We start from the raw sequence: 18,970 nt of genomic DNA, 5'->3' as shown, positions 1-18,970 counted from the left end.
CTCTTGTCTTGTTCCTGCTCTTAGGGGGAATGCTTTCTGTTTTTCACCACTGAGAATAATGTTTGCTGTATGCTTATCATATATGGCCTTTACTATGTTGAGGTAGGTTCCTTCTATACCCATTTTTTGAAGAGTTTTAATCATAAATAGGTGCTGAATTTTGTCAAAGCTTTTCTATTGAAATCATCATATGGTTTTTATCTTCCAATTTGTTAATATGGTGTATCACATTGATTGATTTGCATATATTGAAGAATCCTTGCATCTCTGGAATAAACCCAACTTGATCATCATGTATGAGCTTTTTGATGTGTTGCTGAATTCTGTGCTAAAATTTTGTTTATGATTGTTGCATCTATATTCATCAGTGATATTGGTGTGTAGTTTTCTTTCTGTGTGTTTTCTTTGTCTGGTTTTGGTATCAGGGTGATGGTGGCCTCATAGAATGAGTTTGGAAGTGTTCCTTCCTCTGTAATTTTTTGAAAGAGTTTTAGAAGGATAGGCATTAGCTCTTCTCTAAATGTTTAATAGAATTCTCCTGTGAAGCCACCTGGTCCTGGGCTTTTGTTTTTTGGGAGATATTTTTTTAATCACAGCTTCAATTTCAGTGCTTGTAATTGGGTTGTTCATAATTTCTATTTCTTCCTGGTTCAGTCTTGGAAGATTGAACTTTTCGAAGAATCTGTCCATTTCTTCCAGGTTATCTATTTTATTACCATATTGCTAAGTCACTTCAGTCGTGTCCGACTCTGTGTGACCCCATAGACGGCAGCCCACCAGGCTCCCCCGTCCCTGGGATTCTCCAGGCAAGAACACTGGAGTGGGCTGCCATTTCCTTCTCTAATGCATGAAAGTGAAAAGCGAAAGCAAAGTCTCTCAGTCATGTCCGACCCTCAGTGACCCCATGGACTGCAGCCTTCCAGGCTCCCCCATCCATGGGATTTTCCAAGCAAGAGTACTGAAGTGGGGTGCCATTGCCTTCTCCGTTATTAGTTGTTCATAATAGTCTCTTATACTCCTTTGTATTTCTGCATTGTCTGTTGTAACCTCTCCTTTTTAATTTCTAATTTTGTTGATTTGATTCTTCTCTCTTTTTTTCTTGATGAGTCTGGCTAAAGGTTTGTCAATTTTGTTTATTTCTCAAAGAACCAGCTTTTAGTTTTGTTAATCTTTACTATTGTTTCTTTCATTTCTTTTTCATTTATTTCTGCTTGGGTCTTTTTGATTTCTTTCCTTCTACTAATTTGAGGGGTGTTTTTTGTTCTTTTTCTGGTTGTTTTAGGTGTAAAGTTAGGTTGTCTATTTAATGTTTTTCTTGTTTCTTGAGGTAGGATTGTATTGCTATAAACTTCCCTCCTAGAACTGCTTTTGCTGCATCCCATAGGTTTTGAGTTGTCATGTTTTCATTGTCATTTGTTTCTAGAAATTTTTTTGAGTGCCCTTTTGATTTCTTCAGGAACCTGTTGGTTATTTAGAAACGTGTTGTTTATTCTCCATGTGTTTGTGTTTCTTACACTTTTCTTCTTGTGATTGATCTCTAGTCTCATAGCATTGTGGTTGGAGAAGATGCTTGATACGATTTCAATTTTCTTACATTTACTGAGGTTTGATTTGTGACCCAAGATGTGGTCTATCCTGGAGAATGTTCCATGTACGCTTGAGAAGAAGGTGTATTCTTCTGCATTTGGGTGGAATGTCCTGAAGATATGAATGAGATCCATCTCATCTAATGTATCACTTAAGATTTGTGTTTCCTTATTAATTTTCTGTTTTGATGATCTGTCCATTGGTGTGAGTGGGGTGTTAAAGTCTCCTACTATTAATGTGTTACTGTCAATTTCTCCTTTTATGTCTGTTAGTGTTTGTCTTATGTATTGAGGTGCTCCTATGTTGGGTGCTTAGATATTTACAATTGTTATGTCTTCCTCTTGCATTGATTGATCCCTTGATCATTATGTAGAGTCCTTCCTTATCTCTTGTTTTTTTCTTTTTCCTTATCTCTTGTAATCTTCTTTATTTTAAGGTCTATTTTGTCTGATATGAAGATTGCTATTCCAGCTTTTTTGCTTCCCATTTGCATGGAATATATTTTTCCATCCTCTCACTTTCAGTCTATATGTGTCTTGAGGTCTGAAGTTGGTTTCTTGTAGACGGCATATATATGGGTCTTGTTTTTGTATCCATTCAGCCAGTCTGTGTCTTTTGATTGGAGCATTTAACCCATTTACATTTAAAGTAATTATTGATATATATGTTCCTCTTCCATTTTCTTAATTGTTTGGGGTTGATTTTGTAGATCTTTGTTCTTCTCTTGTATTTCTTGACTATATAAATCCCTTTAATATTTGTTGTAAAGCTGGTTTGATGGTACTTTTGCTTGTCTGAAAAGCTTTTTATTTCTCCATCAATTCTGAATGATATCCTTGCCTGGCACAGTAATCTTGGTTGTAGATTTTTCCCTTTCAATACTTTAAATATATCCTGCCATTCCCTTCTGGCCTTCAGAGTTTCTGGTGAAAGATCAGCTGTTAAATATATGAGGTTTCCCTTGTATGTTACTAGTTGCTTCTCCCTTGTTGCTTTTAATATTCTTTCTTTGTGTTTAGTCTTTGTTAGTTTGATTAGTATGTGTCTTGGTGTGTTTCTCCTGGGGTTTCTTGTATGGGACTCTATGCTTCTTGGACTTGATTGACTATTTCCTTTTTCATGTTGGGGAAATTTTAAACTATAATCTCTTCAAAAAATTTTTCATAACCTTTCTTTTTCTCTTCTTCTGGGATGCCTATAATTCAAATGTTGGTGCGTTTGATATGGTCGGGTCTCTGAGACTGTCCTCAGCTCTTTTCATTCTTTGTCCTTTATTCTGCTCTTCAGAAGTTAGTTCCACCATTTTATCTTCCAGCTCACTGTTTCGTTCTTCTGCTTCAGATATTCTGATATTGATTCCTTCTAGAGTATTTTTAATTTCAGTAATTGTGTTATTTGTCTCTGTATGTTTATTCTTTAATTCTTCTAGGTCTTTGTTAATTGATTCTTGCATTTTCTCCATTTTGTTTTCAAAAGTTTTTGATCACCTTTACTATCATTATTCTGAATTCTTTTTCAGGTAGTTTGCCTGTTTCCTCTTCATTTATTTGGACTTCTGTGTTCCTAGTTTATTCCTTCATTTGTGCAGTATTTCTCTGCCTTTTTATTTTTATTTTTTTAACTTATTGTGTTTGATGTCTCTTTTTCCCAGGCTTCAAGGAAAGTTGAATTCTTTCCTTGAAGAAAGTTGAATTCTTTCTTCCGTTTGGTTTCTGCCCTCCTAAGGTTGGTCTGGTGGTTTGTGTAAGCTTCATATAGGGTGAAATTTGTGCTGAGTTTTTGCTTGTTTGTTTTTCCTCTGATGGGCAAGGCTGAGTGAGGTGGTAATCCTGTCTGGTGATGTATTTTTGTTTTGTCTGTTGTTTAGATGGGCATCCTGCACAGGGTGCTACTGGTGGTTGGGTGATGCCGGATCTTGTATTCAAGTGGTTTCCTTTGTGAGAGTTCTCACTATTTGATACTCCCTAGGGTTAGTTCTCTGGTAGTCAGGGGTCTTGGAGTCAGTGCTCCCACTCCAAAGGCTCAGGGCTTGATCTCTGTGGTGCTGCTCAGCAGCAGGTACAGCGGCCCCAGCAGCCACATGGCATGGCTGCCACTCCCACTGCCCGCTGCCACCCAAGAATATCTTTTAAAATGCTCTTTCTTTATGTGTTTTAGTTGACTCTCATTTTCCTGTCTTTATGTAAGGCAGGCTGGTATCCAAATGAAAAGCTGCTGATGCTCAGACCTTCAGGAGTGCAACAGGGAGCCTAAGAGCAGACCTCTTTCCTTGGGGGAGCCAAAACATAAGGTCTTCCCTGGACTAGGCTTCTTCACCATCACCAGCAACCATGTGGCTTTGTTTCAGGGGATCTGCTGTTCCTAGAGCAGCTGAGAGCAGGGAGTGGGGCTTGCACTGAGACTCTGGAGAGAGGGGCTGAAGCCCAAGAGCACAGGGAGGGCTGGGTTAACCTTTGTTGTTTGTGACTTTGTTCATCATTAGTCATCATGAGGAATGAATTTGGTATAAAAAATGAGGTCTAACAATACTCGATCAGAAACGGCCTCAGAATCCCCCAGATCTATCAGTTCTTGGGATTGACTTATGCCTCATGGCAAATGGAGCTATATTTTCTAATACATTTTCCCCCACACAGGTGCTTATGACCCAGTATATGTTGCGCTTGTGCTCAGCTGTATCCTACTCTTAGCAATTCCATGGACTGTAGCCCACCAGCCTCCTCTGTCTATGGAATTTTCCAGGCAGGAATACTGGAGTGGGTTGCCATTTCTTCTCCAGTATATCATCATGACCCAGGGATCAAACCCTCATCTGTTGCATCTCCTGCATTGGCAGGCAGATTCTTCACCACTGTACCACCTGGAAAGCCCCCTAATTTATGTTATAGGTGCCCTAATAAATATAGGCTTTGGTTATATGCCCATCTGCATGTCTTTTCCAGGGTTCCAGGAAGCTCAGATCCCCTTCTATATTAGCTTTTTGTTTCTTTTCAAAACTATTTTAAAAACAAGTATAGTTCATTTACAATGTTCTGTTAATATCTGCTATATAGCAAAATTATACATATGCATACATTCATTTTTTACATTCTTTTCCATTATGGTTTGCAATAAGATATTGAATATACTTCTCTGTGCTCTACCAGTAGGACCTTGTCATTTGTCCATTCTATATATAATAATTTGCATCTGCTAACCCCAGCCTCCCAGTCCATCCCTCACACTCTATCCCAGCCCCTTCCCCTTGGCGATCACCAGTCTCTTCTTTATGTCCATGATTCTGACTCTGTTTTGTAGATGGTTTCATTTGTGTCATATTTTAGATTCTACATATAAGTGATATCATATGGTGTTTGTCTTTCTCTTTCTGACTTACTTCACTTAGTGTGATAATTTCTAGTTGCATACATTATCCAAAATACTGTTGACATTATTTTGTTCTCTTTTATGACTGAGTAGTATTCTATTTGGAGAAGGCAATGGCACCCCACTCCAATACTCTTTCCTGGAAAATCCCATGGATGGAGGAGCCTGGTAGGCTCAGTCCATGGGGTCGCTGAGGGTCAGACACGACTGAGCGACTTCACTTTGACTTTTCACTTTCATGCATTGGAGAAGGAAATGGCAACCCACTCCAGTGTTCTTGCCTGAAGAATCCCAGGGACGGGGGAGCCTGGTGGGCTGCCGTCCATGGGGTCACACAGAGTCAGACACAACTGAAGTGACTTAGCAGCAGCAGCAGCAGTATTCTATTATATATTTATCCATTCATCTGTTGATGGACATGTAGGTTGTTTCCATGTCTTGGCTATTGTCAGTAGTGCTGCTGTGGACGTAAAGGTGTATGTATCTTTTTGAATTAAAGTTTTGTCAATATACACCCAGGAGTGGGATTCCTGGATCATATGGTAATTCTATTTTTAGTTTTCTGAGGAAACCTCCATACTGTTTTTCACAGTGGCTGCACCAACTTACATTCATACCAACAGTGTAGGAGGGTTCCTTTTTCTCCACACACTGTCCAGCATTTGTTATTTGTAGACTTTTTGAGGGTATGAGGTGGCATCTCATTGTAGTTTTGATTTGCATTTCTCTAATTAGCGTTGTTGAGCATCTTTTCATGTGCCTGTTGGCCATCTGTATTTCTTCTTCGGAGAAATGTCCATTTAGATCTTCTGCTCATTTTTCAATCTGGTTGTTTGATATTTTGTGTATTTTGGAGATTAAACCCATGTCAGTTGCATCATTTGCAGATATTTTCTCCCATTCTGTAGGTTGTCTTTTTGCTTATGGTTTTCTTTGCTGTGCAAGTCTTGTAAGTTTGATTAGGCCCCATTTGTTTATTTTTGTTATTATTTCTATTGCCTTGGGAGACATTTAAGAAAACATAGGTATGATTTATGTCTGAGAATATTTTGCCTATGACCTTTTCTAGGAGTTTTATGGTGTCTTGTGTTTAAGTCTTTACGTTATTTTGAGTTTATTTTTGTGTGTGACGAGAGGGTATGTTCATTGATTTACATTTAACTGTCCAACTTTCCTAGCACCCTTTACTGAAGAAACTGTCTTTTTCCCATTGTATGTTCTTGGCTCCTTTGTCAAAGATTAACTGACCATAGGTGTGTGGGGCTTTTTGTTTAAATTAATTTTGTAATTTAATTTAAATGTGTTTTGAATAACATTGTGTATAACTATTTTTGTCAAGAGTCTGAAGGCTGTTAATCATTTACATATGTTTTATATTCTTCATCCTAAAAATTGCTAAAACTTCTTACAGTAGCCACAGACATAAAATAAGGGGTGATTGAGACCAAAAAAAAAAAAAATAATAAAAACTCCATGATTTAGATTTTAGCAGATTTTTCCAGACCTCTAATGTGTGTCCAGTTCTTTTTCCCTCCCTCTTCCTTCCCCAGGTCCTGATTTCCAAGCAGTTCTCCTTGCCTGGTCCAATCTGTCATCTCTCATCAGATGACTGCTGTTCCTCCCCACCAGTCTTGATCTCTCTAATTTACTAACCTCATAGTAATCAACTAAGAGGAAATAATTGTGTCACATTCAAATGAGGGTTTTTGTTTTCTTTAATGTAAAGAACTCTCAAAAATCAACCTGAGAACTCCATGTACACAAATAAAATGGGAGGCCTTATGGTTGGTAAATATAAAAAAAATGTTCTTCTTCCTTAGGAATAAAGAAAACACAGATGCTGTTTATGCCTGTCAGGTTATGTGAGATTAAAGAAATGTATGCTGTATTAGCAAGGGTTCTGGGGATCAAAAAGCTCTTAAACATTGCTAGTTGGAATTTAAAATGGTGTAGTCTTTTTGGAGGGTGGTTTGATAATATATAGCAGGAGACTTTAATCTAGCAATTCCACTTCTATCCATTTATCTTAAGGCAGTAATAATAGGACGGGTTCAAAAACCATGTGCTTGTATAGAAGGATGTTTGTTGGAACTGTTTATAATGATGAAAGACAGAAAACAGCCTGGCCGAGGGCAAAATATATAAAATCTGATACATCTAGACAGTGGAATTTTATAGAACCATAAAAATGATAATGTAGAGGATCTTAAAAATTTACCCTGAAACACTTCCACAGTACATTTAAGTGAAAAAGTAAGTTACAAAGCAACATGTATAATTCAGCCTCCTTTTGTGAGGAAGAAATGTGTTGGTGGGGTATGTGTGCCACAGGGAAAAGTCTGGAAGACTATATGACAGAATGCCAGTGTGTTTTACTTTGAAGATAAGTATGTAGGTGTCTTTAATATTTTTTTTGAGATAATATTTTCTGTAGTTTGTTGTTGCCTATGACAAACAAGTACTATGTGGTAAAATATATATTTTTTTTCTTTAGAAAAGTCATGGTTTCCTTCTCCAGAGGTTGAGAGCTGGGACTTAATATATAATGTTTTCTTTTTCTTTGAGAGCTAGTGTACTGAAGTAAACTCCTTAAGGAACTTAAGAAAAAAATATGTTAATTCTGGGTAGTAAGGTACATGACTGGCTGTTACATCATTTACTTGTTTTCTATGTGTTTAAAATGTATTATAATTAAAAAAATGTTCACCTTTAAGATTTATAATAAAGTAGGAGAGATAAACCAGAGAAGGCAATGGTACCCCACTCCAGTACTCTTGCCTGGAAAATCCCATGGATGGAGGTGCCTGGTAGGCTGCAGTCCATGGGGTCGCCAAGAGTCGGGCACAACTGAGTGACTTCACTTCACTTTTCACTTTCATGCATTGGAGAAGGAAATGGCAACCCACTCCAGTGTTCTTGCTTGGAGAATCCCAGGGACGGGGAGCCTGGTGGGCTGCTGTCTATGGGGTTGCACAGGTTGAAGCGACCTAGCAGCAGCAGCAGGAGAGATAAACACACATAACTATAATATAAAAATAGTTACTTTGACTGTATATTTTAAAATTAATTTTTATTTTTAAAAATCATGACAGCAGTTTTTGAAATTTCAAAAGTATTGAATTCGGATAAAAAAGAAAATCAGTTCCCTATCCCACCCTGCTATATTCCCAGACCCACTCTCAAAGGGGGAAAACCTTTAAGCAAATTATACTAATATTTTCCCTGTCATATTTCTAAATATCTTACAATAATACTATTTTTAAAAATTTATCAATTATGGGCATTTTCCTATTGTCTCCTGGTTATGGTGGACAAGAATAGTTCTTCTACCTTGCAATTACCTTTACTCCTCCAGCTTCCCAATATAGTTATATTATCATTTTGGTTAAACCTAAATAATGTATACATTATTACTATGTAAATATTGCTCACTGTTGAGCTTAATAGCCCACTATGACTGTTTCCTTTGTTGAAGCTCTCTTTTTTCCCTAGAGTTATTTGCCGTTTTTATTTGCATGGTTTTCTGTATATTTGGGAAAACAGAATGTTACTGTCCGTACCCCCTCCCCCCACCACAAATTGTGCCAAGCAATTTAAAAATTTTCAAAATCTCAACACAGCAAAAAAATCTTACCAAGTCCATTCTTTTCCTGAGGACACTTATACCTTCCAACCTGGACTAACTGTTCTCTAGTGCAGACATAGAGTTCTGACCCAAGACCTTTTCTTCACACTCTTCAGTTGGGTCCCTGATTTTCCTGGATCTCACATTGTCTTCTTTTTTTTCCCTGAAGCACATCCTATAATAATTTTCCCAGAAAGAGTGTGTAAGAGGTAAATTTTTGTACCTTTGTTCTACCTTTACACTTGACAGATAGGTTGAATATTGCAGTCTCAAGTTGAGGATCACTTTACTTAGACTTTTGAAGGCACTTCAGAGCTGGGAATACAAAAATCCTCCTTGTTGAATGAACAAACGAGTGTTCCTGGCTTGCCCACAAATACACTCATTAGACTGTGAAACTGATTGGGGTGAAGATCCTGTCAGGCCTTCCAGAAGCTTTCCTTGCCTATCTTATGGAGGCTTATAATGTGGGAGACCTGGGTTTGATCCCTTGGTTGGGAAGATCCCCTGGAGAAGGGTAAGGCTACCCACTCCAGTATTCTGGCCCGAAGAATTCCATGGCCTGTGTAGTCCATGGGTTTGCAAAGAGTTGGAGATGACCAAGCAACTTTCACTTTCATGTACTTCTTGGTCCTCCTCATATTCTGGAGACTCTTGGCTGTGCTGTCCTTCCATCAGGAGCAAGTAACTCTTACCAACGCAGCATGTTGGGTGCTAGGTGAAGCTAAGCTCAACTTCTGAGATGTGTTATCCTGCTTGGAAGTCTAGCCTGCAGGCATGCCTGATCTCTATTCCTGCAGGCTTCCTTGGGTGAAAGTGGATTTACTCCCACTGGGACTGATGGACAAAGATGAATAGTATAATTGATTTCTTGGGACTTTATAGGTAGACATATCTCAGTGACTCTAAGAGAACCCCCTGACTTTGAGGTTCCATGATCCCGTGACTGTTGAACTAATGTTCTTTGCCAGGATGGCCCTTCCTGTTGGCTTGGTTTGGCTTGCTTCACAAGTACTCCCTCTTTAAGACTCAGCTAAGGAATTGCTTCCTCTGGGAAGCTTTCATCTTCATTTCTTTTTCTTCCCTACTGGCTGTGTATTTCTTTCTTTTTTTTTTTTTTTTTGGCTGTGTATTTCCTTTGTCTTTTTTTCTAAGATCAGAGCTGTAGTAATGAGGTGTAATCTTTTTACCCAAGACATGCCTACTATGCTCCAGATGCATCCATGGACCCCAACATAGGCGGCAGGGAACAAAAAGTGTTTTGATTCAGGAATGGCCATCAAAAATGACTAGAATGTGACAGAGGGAAGTGTATTTTTGTACATCTTTCATCAAATAAGAATTCTAGCTTTAAAGAGGAAAGGAGACTTATGGCTAGAAATGATCTTAGCAAATGCAAACCTTTTGATTTTTTTTCAGGTAAGGAAAAAACAAAATACAGTTTTTATGGTGCAAAGTTAGTGTGCAGTGGCATGTATTTCAGAAAGAACATTGTATCTGAGGACAGAAAACCTGATTTTAAAATATAGCTCTGTCATGAAGAGTTTAGGGGAGCTTAGGTAATATTCTGACATTCCACTAGCACCTCCTTTTCTCATCTTGAAATTAAGGGTATCAATGCCCTCCCTATCCCCACTCCCTGGGTTATGAGAATTAAATGTGAGCTGGCATGCAAAAAGAACTACTGTGGTACTTATATATTTATTTCCAACTGTAAGACTTATTTCATCAGGCAACACACTTTCCCAGGCTAGTAAGGTTTAGCTCCTTTTGGAAGAATCTTGAGTGCTTTTACTAGTGTTAAATGATGTTAGTAAGTTACTGTATAGATATCCTAAGTTGTTTTATCTGTCACTTATATAAACAAATTATGGAATTTGCAGTGATGGATTCTGGTAACTTCTGGAAAATATTTGTACTGTGTCTTTTGAGCAAGCTTATATCTAAGCTATATTCCAAAGTGTGATTTTGTCTGCAAGAAAGTCTCCGTCGTTGTGGTCCATTGCAACAAAGCTCCTTTTAAATTTACCGCGGCCATAATCATGCTTCTTTGATTTGGAATTTGACTAGTATATTTAATTGGTGATTAATACAGTGTTCTTTAGTATCTGTGTGATCATTGCTGAATTTGTAGTGCTTTTATTCTTTTTAGATAATCTATGTAAAATATATTCCATATACAGAGATAATCTATAAGCGATTAAGAATTCTATATAAAGTAGAATTATTTGTAATGACCTTTCTGTGGAACATGAATTTTTTTTTCAGAATAATTTAGAAGAGGATGAAGATGTGGAAATGAAAAATAGTATAACCCAGGGAGACAAGCTACGTGCCTTAAAAAGTCAGAGACAGCCCCGCACCTCACCATCCTGTGCATTTAGGTAGATCTATTTTAAACTTTTAAGTTTATATTTTACCTCCATGTGTGGGTAGAATATTTATTCTCTTTTGGTTATCATTCTATAAGTACCGTGTTTACCTCTCATTTTTTGGTTTATTACTATTTTGTGTTATTTATTAATGCTGTGGGGAGTAGATACATTTTAGAAGCTTATAGAAAGCAGCTGCTACATCTTAATTTCTGGAATTCCCCCTAAAATTGCCACGCTGTGGTTGGTTGTCTCTGGGACTCTGTTCAAAATTCTGTTGGGAATGCCACTCTTTTCCTGTGAATGGGCTTCTTCTTCTGTGCCGAATCCTCAGAGGTGTGCCAAGCATTTGTATTTAATCTAGAGTGTGCAGGAAAGTATTGTATGCCGAGCTTTTGGTATACCCTCGCTCGTTAGCCCGACTTCCTATTTCTGGGAATTGAATAAGCAATTCCTGTCTGTTAAGTTACAAACAATCTTGGTTTGGAGATCTGAAATTACTCATCAGAATCAGTTGGTGGGACTTAACTTCAGACCACAACCTTTGAAATCTTCTGCTAATTCAGACTAAGTGGAAGAAATAAAGCTTCAGAATTAATGTTCAAAAATCTCTAAATATCAAGATTCTTTATTGTAATGTAAGAGGTGGCAAGTCCACAAATGAGTATCATGGGAAATGGTTATTTTCCTTTGACTTTTAAGTGAGAGAAATGCATAGCAAGAAGGCTGTTTTGCTATGATAAATGTCGAGCAGACTACTCACAGAGAATTTAGTTTTATGTATTATCTGGAGGGATTATAACACTTAAGTCAGATTGGGTCTGGTCAGACCATTATCTGTGCTTTGAGTACTGGTTTCCTGCCCTGAAATATGAAGGTTCGTATATAGCTTGAAGTTGAGATAATTGTTTTATATAGTAAGATGGGAATAGAAAATCTGGTACTTAGTGATACTCACCAACTGCCACTGAGAGGTTGAGGAAATGTAGATCTACCGACGAACTGCTATGGGGCCAGGAGTTACGCTAGGTATCTAGTTTGGACATGAAGATTAACTGAGTAAACACAGAAGGTGGCACCGTTACCTACATTTGTGTTGGTTGCTTGAGATTAGAGAAGGTAAATCGCTCCCTAGCTGGTATTCAAACCCAGCACTCTTCAAAGTCTATATTCTTTTCACTGTATATACTGTCTTACTGGAGGTTTCTTCAAGATCAGTAAATATATTACCAATCTTTGTTATTCATCATTTTTCCTTGAAACTCTAAGAAAGTGCTTTATGTTAATTAAAATTAATTTCCAACAGATTTATATTTGATTTGTAAGAAGCCATAAGTGGGAGGAAGGGATAAGTTGTGGCATAACTTGGCTGATAAAATGGCAAAAGAAGCAAGAGAAGCTTCACTAGACTTCAGAAGGCTCATTCCAAGATGGTGTTTATCTCTTTCTTTTCATCCTTATAAATTTTCTCATTTTTCTGAATATAATTTTTCTTAACAGCATCATGGCCCCATCATCAAACTTTTTTTTTTCCTTACTCTGAATAGATGCAGTACCAGCTTCTGATGAAAAAGAATTTTACTGTAAATGAAATTCAAGATGAAACAAAATGACTAAAATGGATTTCCCACTGGCTTTAGGACTTATAAAGTAAATAAATACTAATATTCATTTGCAAGGTCTATCCCTCTTGCCCATTTAATAATTTTGCTGGTCTGACTCCAGAGGATGTGGCTTTTGGTCTTGGCTTAAATGTGTGACGCTGGTGATGAGTGAACATTTGTCTTTGGTTTCTGTAGGTTGGAGGATATGAAAGGGCATCCAAGAGCAGTGTCCCAGCCTTCCAGGTACTGTCAACCAAGTTGAATTTCTAGTAGATTATAGGCAAATGCTACCCTTTAGATGGGGCTCCCCAGGTGGCTCAGTGGTAAAGAATATGCCTGCCGAGACATTAAGAGATATATGAGATGGGGGTTCTATTCCTGGGTTGAGAGAAGGAAATGGCAACCCACTCCAGTATTCTTGCCTGGAAAATCCCTTGGACAGAGGAGCCTGCGGGCTACAGTCGGACATGACTGAGTACACACACATTGCCATTGGGAGTGACCTAGGCCACTGAGAGCCATGGCCGTGGCAGAGACCTTGAACTATTACTAGATTATGACCCTTTTAGATACATTTCACAACTTTAAGCCCATGGAAATAAGCTGCACATAGCTTTTCACTTTTAAAATTCCTTTGTTTCTGTTCCAGATTATTATAATAGGCTTTATAGTTAATGCTCATGATGAGCAAGAGTTTTGTTTTCCTGAGGTGCCCGCAAGGCTGCATGGCTATGGGAGTGATGCCAGTGTACCCTGTGTGCCCAGCGTATGGTGGGGTCTCTTAGTAAACCAGAGTTGCTCTGCAACATGCCTTTCAAGCCTGTGATAGATTTTGCCTTGAATTTTTGACATTTCTGTTCTTCTTTCCTCCTATTTTTGCATGTGTCTGTTCCCTTCCTTTGTTTTCTAGTTTCATTTCCTTCCCGAGTCTCCATTAGAGGAGGAAACGTTAGTGGTTTTCTTTGGAAAAATGTTCCCCGAACACTTCCTGGTGGTCTCGGTGGTATCAGGATTGTGCATAGGCCTTGGTGAGGGTCGTAGAGATATTTGACCAAAACTGTCATGAACAGATGGGGAAAAAGCTAATACATTCCTCATCCCTGTTCTCATTCAGCTGTAGGTTTAGGGTTGCTTACTGGAGGCAGTTCTGATATGACCCAGACTTATCCAGAAGCTGGAGCTGCTTCCCTGTTCAACTTCTTCTGTCCTTAATTTAGAGGCAAACCATATTGTATGCTCCTGTTTGGAGGGAAGATGATGAAAGGAAGAGTACAAGTAAAGCAGCTTTTCTGTAGCAGATAGGGAAAAGAGTCCCTCTTCATTAAAATATCTGTCCAGGACAAAGCAGATTTGGTATTAAAACCATGACTGGGCCTTGACTGTCCAGACTTGGGTCAATTTTCCCTCTGTGTTCACTCAGCAAACATTTACTGAGCACCTGCTCTGGGTCTGGCACTGTGCTAGTCACTGGGAATTGAAGTGAGAGAAAGTTCTTTGCTCCTGAGGGAGCTTATTCTGAGGAAAGTAGACAGTATCAAATAATTCAAGATGGTATAAGAAGCTATGATTTACTGTGAGAATATATGATGAAGCTGCATGCTGACCCCACATGGGAATTCAGTGAAGGCTTGCTGTGCGAGGTAGCAGCTGATTGGACTATTATGAAAGGCTAAGCAATAGGAGTGAGTCAGATGGCAGTGGAAGAGAAAAGTGTGTGTGGGGGTGAGGTAAGGGCAGGGAAAATAGTGTATGTAAACTGGACAGGGGTATTGATGTCATCCATCCAGGTTTCTCAGAGCATTTTATGTAGCTGGAGTAGAGGAATGGTGGGAAAGTGTGGAGAATTGGAAAATACCAGATTTCAGAGGGTTCTATAAGCCAAGCCAAGAAGTTTAGTCTTTTTGGGCACTGAGGAAAGATTAAATGGTTTAAATAGTGAATCGACATGATTAGATATCTTAGATTTTGCTAGAGGCTATTCAGAATGTGAGTTTCCAGGAACAAGATTAAAAGGGGCTACTAGGAGTAAGGATAAGAAATAATGATGCTTACCCTGGGCAGCTGCAGTAAATCTTTCCAGTCTTGGAAAGGAGAGGAGAGATTTAAAATATACAGAAGTAGAATCTAAGGACTCGGGAGGAATGAACGCCAGTCCAAGGGAGGGACGTGACCAAGGATGGCACTATCATGGTTACCACGGGACTTTGGTTCCTGCATTTAAATCCCAGCTCTGCCTCTTCTCATTCGCTGAGAGGCTTTGCTGACTTGCAAAGTGCAGTCTTTGCCTCCCTTGTAGGGTTGTCGTGAGGATGAGCTGAGTTAATGCCTGTAAGGTCTGAGATGAGCGCCCGGCTCAGAGTGAGGGCTGCGTCAGTGTCGGCTGCTGTTATTAGGACCTGACCTGATCTCTTTAACATTTGTTAGTTTACTTTGTCCTGGTTGATGGCTGAATGTTACGATAACACAGTTTCTGTGTGGTTCTTTGCCCATTTTCCCCCACAAAGATTGGGTTCTTCCCCACAAGGATCTGCATCTCCTTTGAAGACCTCGAAAGTGGCTTTGTCCCCTTCTGTGACGGCCAAGAGGATAAACAGAGGCTCTGTATCCTCAGGCGCCAGTGTAAGAAGGTAATTTTTCTCTCTTCTCCCGAGGCACTGCAGGAGGAAAGGGAAGGCAGCAGCGACTGCCCGTTTGTCTGAAGTTTGTCAGAGGAGGGGACGGGAGGGTGGGGGTTGGGGACCACCAAAGGCTCTGTGACCCCCTAAGGCTTCTGTTCCTGTCTTAAATTGTGGGGACAAGGCCATGGAGGGAATGCTGTACAACATGCCCTTCCACAGCAGGCCTACCATGATCCCAGGAACGGTGTTCAGTTGCACAGAGTGATATTGTATGATACTGTTGTCTGCTCCCTGATGCATAGGGGCAGAACTAAACTGGGCAGGGATGTTTGATGTAGTCATAGGATTGAATATATATTAATAGAAGTTACATCTTGTACTTAGGGCTGCTCTGTGCTCTCCCCTTACACAGTCCTATTCATTTACTTCCTACCTCAGGGCAAAGAGAACCCCCACATATTCTATTTCAGGATCTCTGGTCAAAGTGAGCCTGCTCTAGAGTCTTAACTGATTTTGACAGAGGAAGTTGCCACGTATAACTACAGGCCACATATTGTAAGATCACCAAGAACTATTGTCACCATTTGCATTGATCCGAACTGTCTGCATCGCCTTCCCCTAATGTCCTGATTAATGTGTTTTAGAAACATGAACTCTGCATGAGTATACATGGCTGTCTATGTCCCCTCCCGCCCCCACCTGTGTTTTTCATTCAGCTTTTCCATAAACTCCCGGCTAGCCAGTTCTCTAGGGAACTTGAATGCTGCAGCCGACAATCCAGAGAACAAAAAGACCACATTACCCTCCAAGATGGGTTTCATCGCCAACCCGTTCACCAGCCTCTTGAATGGCAGCTCCCAGCCGCCTGCCAGAAATTACCCTGAGCTCAACAACAACCAGTACAGCCGAAGTAGCAGCAGCAGTGGGAGTGCCCCAAGCAGTCAGCCAGGCCCCCACGGCGCTAAGACCACCGAGGAGCACTCCACCACCCTGCGGCCCTCCTACACCGGCCTGTCTTCCTCCTCAGCGAGATTCCTGAGCCGATCAATCCCCGTAAGTTCGCAGACACCACCTCTTGGCCCTCAGAACCCTGAACGTGACTTCTGTGCCTTGGCTGGGACCGCAAGTTTGCAGACACCCCCTCTTGGCCCTCAGAACCCTGAGCTCAACTTTTGTGCCTTGCCCTCCCAGCCAAGGCTGCCACCAAAGAAATTTAATAGTGCCAAGGAAGCCTTCTGATCTATGCCTCCCTCTGTGTGGTGAAACTGTCTCTGCACGCACATTCCGCTGGCTCCTCAAGTAAATGCCAAGTTTCAACCTGGTTTTCTTTCCTCCTCCTTTTTCTTCTCCTCTTCCCTCTCCTTTGTATGTGATGTCTCTAGGAAAGGAAGCGGCTCTCACTCCCTTCATCGTGGACCCTGTTGACTTCAGTTGCTTTTCAGCAGGTTCATTCTCCAATCACTCTGAGTGTAGGGTACAAGGTCAGGGGACTGAGTCATATGACGGGCAGCATCTGCTGTGGTTGTGGCGGTATCCCAGCTTTTTCTACACTGTATATCAATGAATTTGGAGTATTTAAACACATAAGGTGCTGATGAACAGCGTCTTCTCAGAAGTAACCATTTAAGCCCTTGACTGTGTCACCTTCTGGCAGGAAACTGACTCAGAATTGATTAAATGGCAAATGGAGACTGTTGATAAGGAAGGTTTATGGGTAGGTACCTGGGATGTAGGAGAGGGGAAGGCAGGGTAACAGGAAGATGTTTAAAATGAGCTCTCACTCTTCTAGAGACAGGATGAGGATCTCCATACACATTTTACCCATGAGTTCTTCATTTCAGTCTCCAAGCCCACTTTTTAACCAGTAATCCTTGTTCAGTTCAGTTTAGTTCAGTTCAGTTGCTCAGTCATGTCCGACTCTTTGCGACCCCATGAATTGCAGCATGCCAGGTCTCCCTGTCCATCACCAACTCCCCGAGTTAAGTAAGATTTTGTTGGTTCACCCCCCTGTCAAGAGTCACTTTAATCACATTTGTTGATTGCTTCAAAGGGAATTGAGATCTGTGGGAATGTGAGTTTTGATTCAAGAGAATGAGGACAAAATAGGAAGGAGAAATAGATCCTACACAAGGCAGTGTCAATCAGTGTTAGAATGCAACCTTGCCTCGACTCAGGCACAAGCAAGCCCTAGTGTTCTGGGAAGGCTGTGGTCCTGTGCCCCTCATGCCCACTGTTCTTCAGACACTTCCTCAGCCTCTGTTACCCTGGGAGGGGGCTTCCCAGGTGGCGTTAGTGGTAAAGATCCCACCTGCCAATGCAGGAGACATAAGAGACGTGGGCTGGATCCCTGGGTCAAGAAGATCTCCTGGAGGAGGGCATGGCAACCCACTCCAGTATTGTTGCCTAGAGAATCCCATGGACCGAGGAGCCTGGCATGAACTACAGTCCATGGGGTCTCAAAGAATCAGACATGACTGAAGTGACGTTATCCTGGGGGAGGTGGGTCTTTGCAGGGGAGGGAAGAGGAGGAGACATGCGTGTGGCAGTGGGCCTCTCAGGGCCTTTTGTGAAAACCCATACCCCATGGTATTAGCTAAGAGGACCCACTTTCCTTATACGGCAGTTTAGAAACCACTTTTCTAATGTGAAGATGCAGTGTGTGTGCGTACTCTTATGTGTGTGCTCGTGTGTGTGTGTTGGACTCATTACTATGCCCATCCCTACCTGAGGCCTCTTTTCAAAGTTTTTTTCCCACTCTGTACACCCAGAGTCCTTTCTAGCACATATGATTCCCCCCATCTGATTTTATTCCCAGTGATGTTTTTCAACTTTAGATTCCTGTATAGATTATAGCCTCAGCCGACCCTATCCCTTAATTTGACTCTAATCCCATTAAGTTATGAGCACACATGTATCAATAAAACTTAAATCCTTGTAACTGGGATTAGATGGAAAATGAAGTGTATTTACATTTTCATAACTAGGTTTACAAGTCATGTACTTCAGAACAGGAGTTGAGTTCAGTCGATATTTTCATATACTGATTATGGGTCAGCCTCTTTTTTTAGACCAGAGTATGAATCTTTCCATTTTCAGAAAAAGTGTTACACAGGAAGATAATTACTTGAATATCTTGCAGATTTTGTGGCTAAAGGTTTCGTGTACAGTAAATCCCCTGCATAAGGACTAGTTCCTTCTGAGAGTGCATTCACAAGTCCAGTTTGTTCCTAAGTACAACAAAGTTAGCTTAGGTGCCCAACTATTAATAATGCAATCAGCTATATAGTACTGTACTGTAATAGGTTTATAATACTTTTCACAAAAACATAAGAAACAAACACAAAAGATAAAGAAAACATTCTTGACAAGTACAGTACAACAGTACAGCTGGTATACTGGCATCAAGTAACAGGCAAGAAGAATTACTGACTGGAGGAGGGAGAGGAGATGGGAGATGGAAGACTCGAAAGATAATCAGCAATAGAAGACAGAGGGCAAGATGCAACTTAAACTCATACCTTTACGTTGATGGCACAAGTTCTGTTTCCTTGTTGGATTCAATTCTATCTACCCTCTTGAAAACAACAATCCAGTGATGTCTGCGTAGTAGCTCTTTTTGTCTTATCATAGATGACATGGAAGCACCGGATTGCATTCTGGAGGGCTGATGCAATCTTCCTGTACTGTTGTATGTTGGGGCCCGGCCTCAAAAACTAACAGTGCCTCCTCAAAGAAAATCTCCTTGCCGTTTCCTGCATCGTGAATCTCTTCGGTTCTTCAGTTACTTCTTCCTCTTGT

At 40.3% G+C, this 18,970-nt stretch overlaps 1 protein-coding gene and 1 long non-coding RNA gene across 8 annotated transcripts in view; one reads left to right on the top strand and one right to left on the bottom strand.

The window, feature by feature from the left end:
- Positions 1–18,970, top strand: part of CDC14A (cell division cycle 14A) — a 187,345-nt gene that overhangs the window by 153,505 nt on the left and 14,870 nt on the right. For 4 of the 7 annotated variants that reach the window (XM_044944641.2, XM_025288204.3, XM_025288205.3 and 1 more), the window contains 4 exons: positions 10,847–10,962; positions 12,750–12,797; positions 15,059–15,181; positions 15,889–16,225. In XM_044944641.2, coding sequence (XP_044800576.2) covers positions 10,847–10,962; positions 12,750–12,797; positions 15,059–15,181; positions 15,889–16,225 — 624 coding nt within the window. Of the gene's footprint in view, positions 1–10,846; positions 10,963–12,749; positions 12,798–15,058; positions 15,182–15,888; positions 16,234–16,299; positions 17,532–18,970 lie in introns of those variants that run through there. The other 3 variants (XM_045166069.1, XM_025288206.3, XM_044944639.2) reach the window with 3 other exon arrangements.
- LOC102402542 lies at positions 7,884–12,384 on the bottom strand. Its single transcript, XR_003110095.3, has 3 exons — positions 11,909–12,384; positions 8,588–8,753; positions 7,884–7,940 (listed from the first exon to the last, which is right to left on the bottom strand). It is a non-coding gene; the product is annotated as an uncharacterized LOC102402542 (long non-coding RNA).

This window comes from Bubalus bubalis, chromosome 6 (genome assembly GCF_019923935.1).
Source record: "Bubalus bubalis isolate 160015118507 breed Murrah chromosome 6, NDDB_SH_1, whole genome shotgun sequence".
Classification (NCBI taxonomy): domain Eukaryota; kingdom Metazoa; phylum Chordata; class Mammalia; order Artiodactyla; family Bovidae; genus Bubalus; species Bubalus bubalis.
Note: the sequence above shows the minus strand (reverse complement) of the source record. Positions and strands in the feature narration are given on the sequence as shown.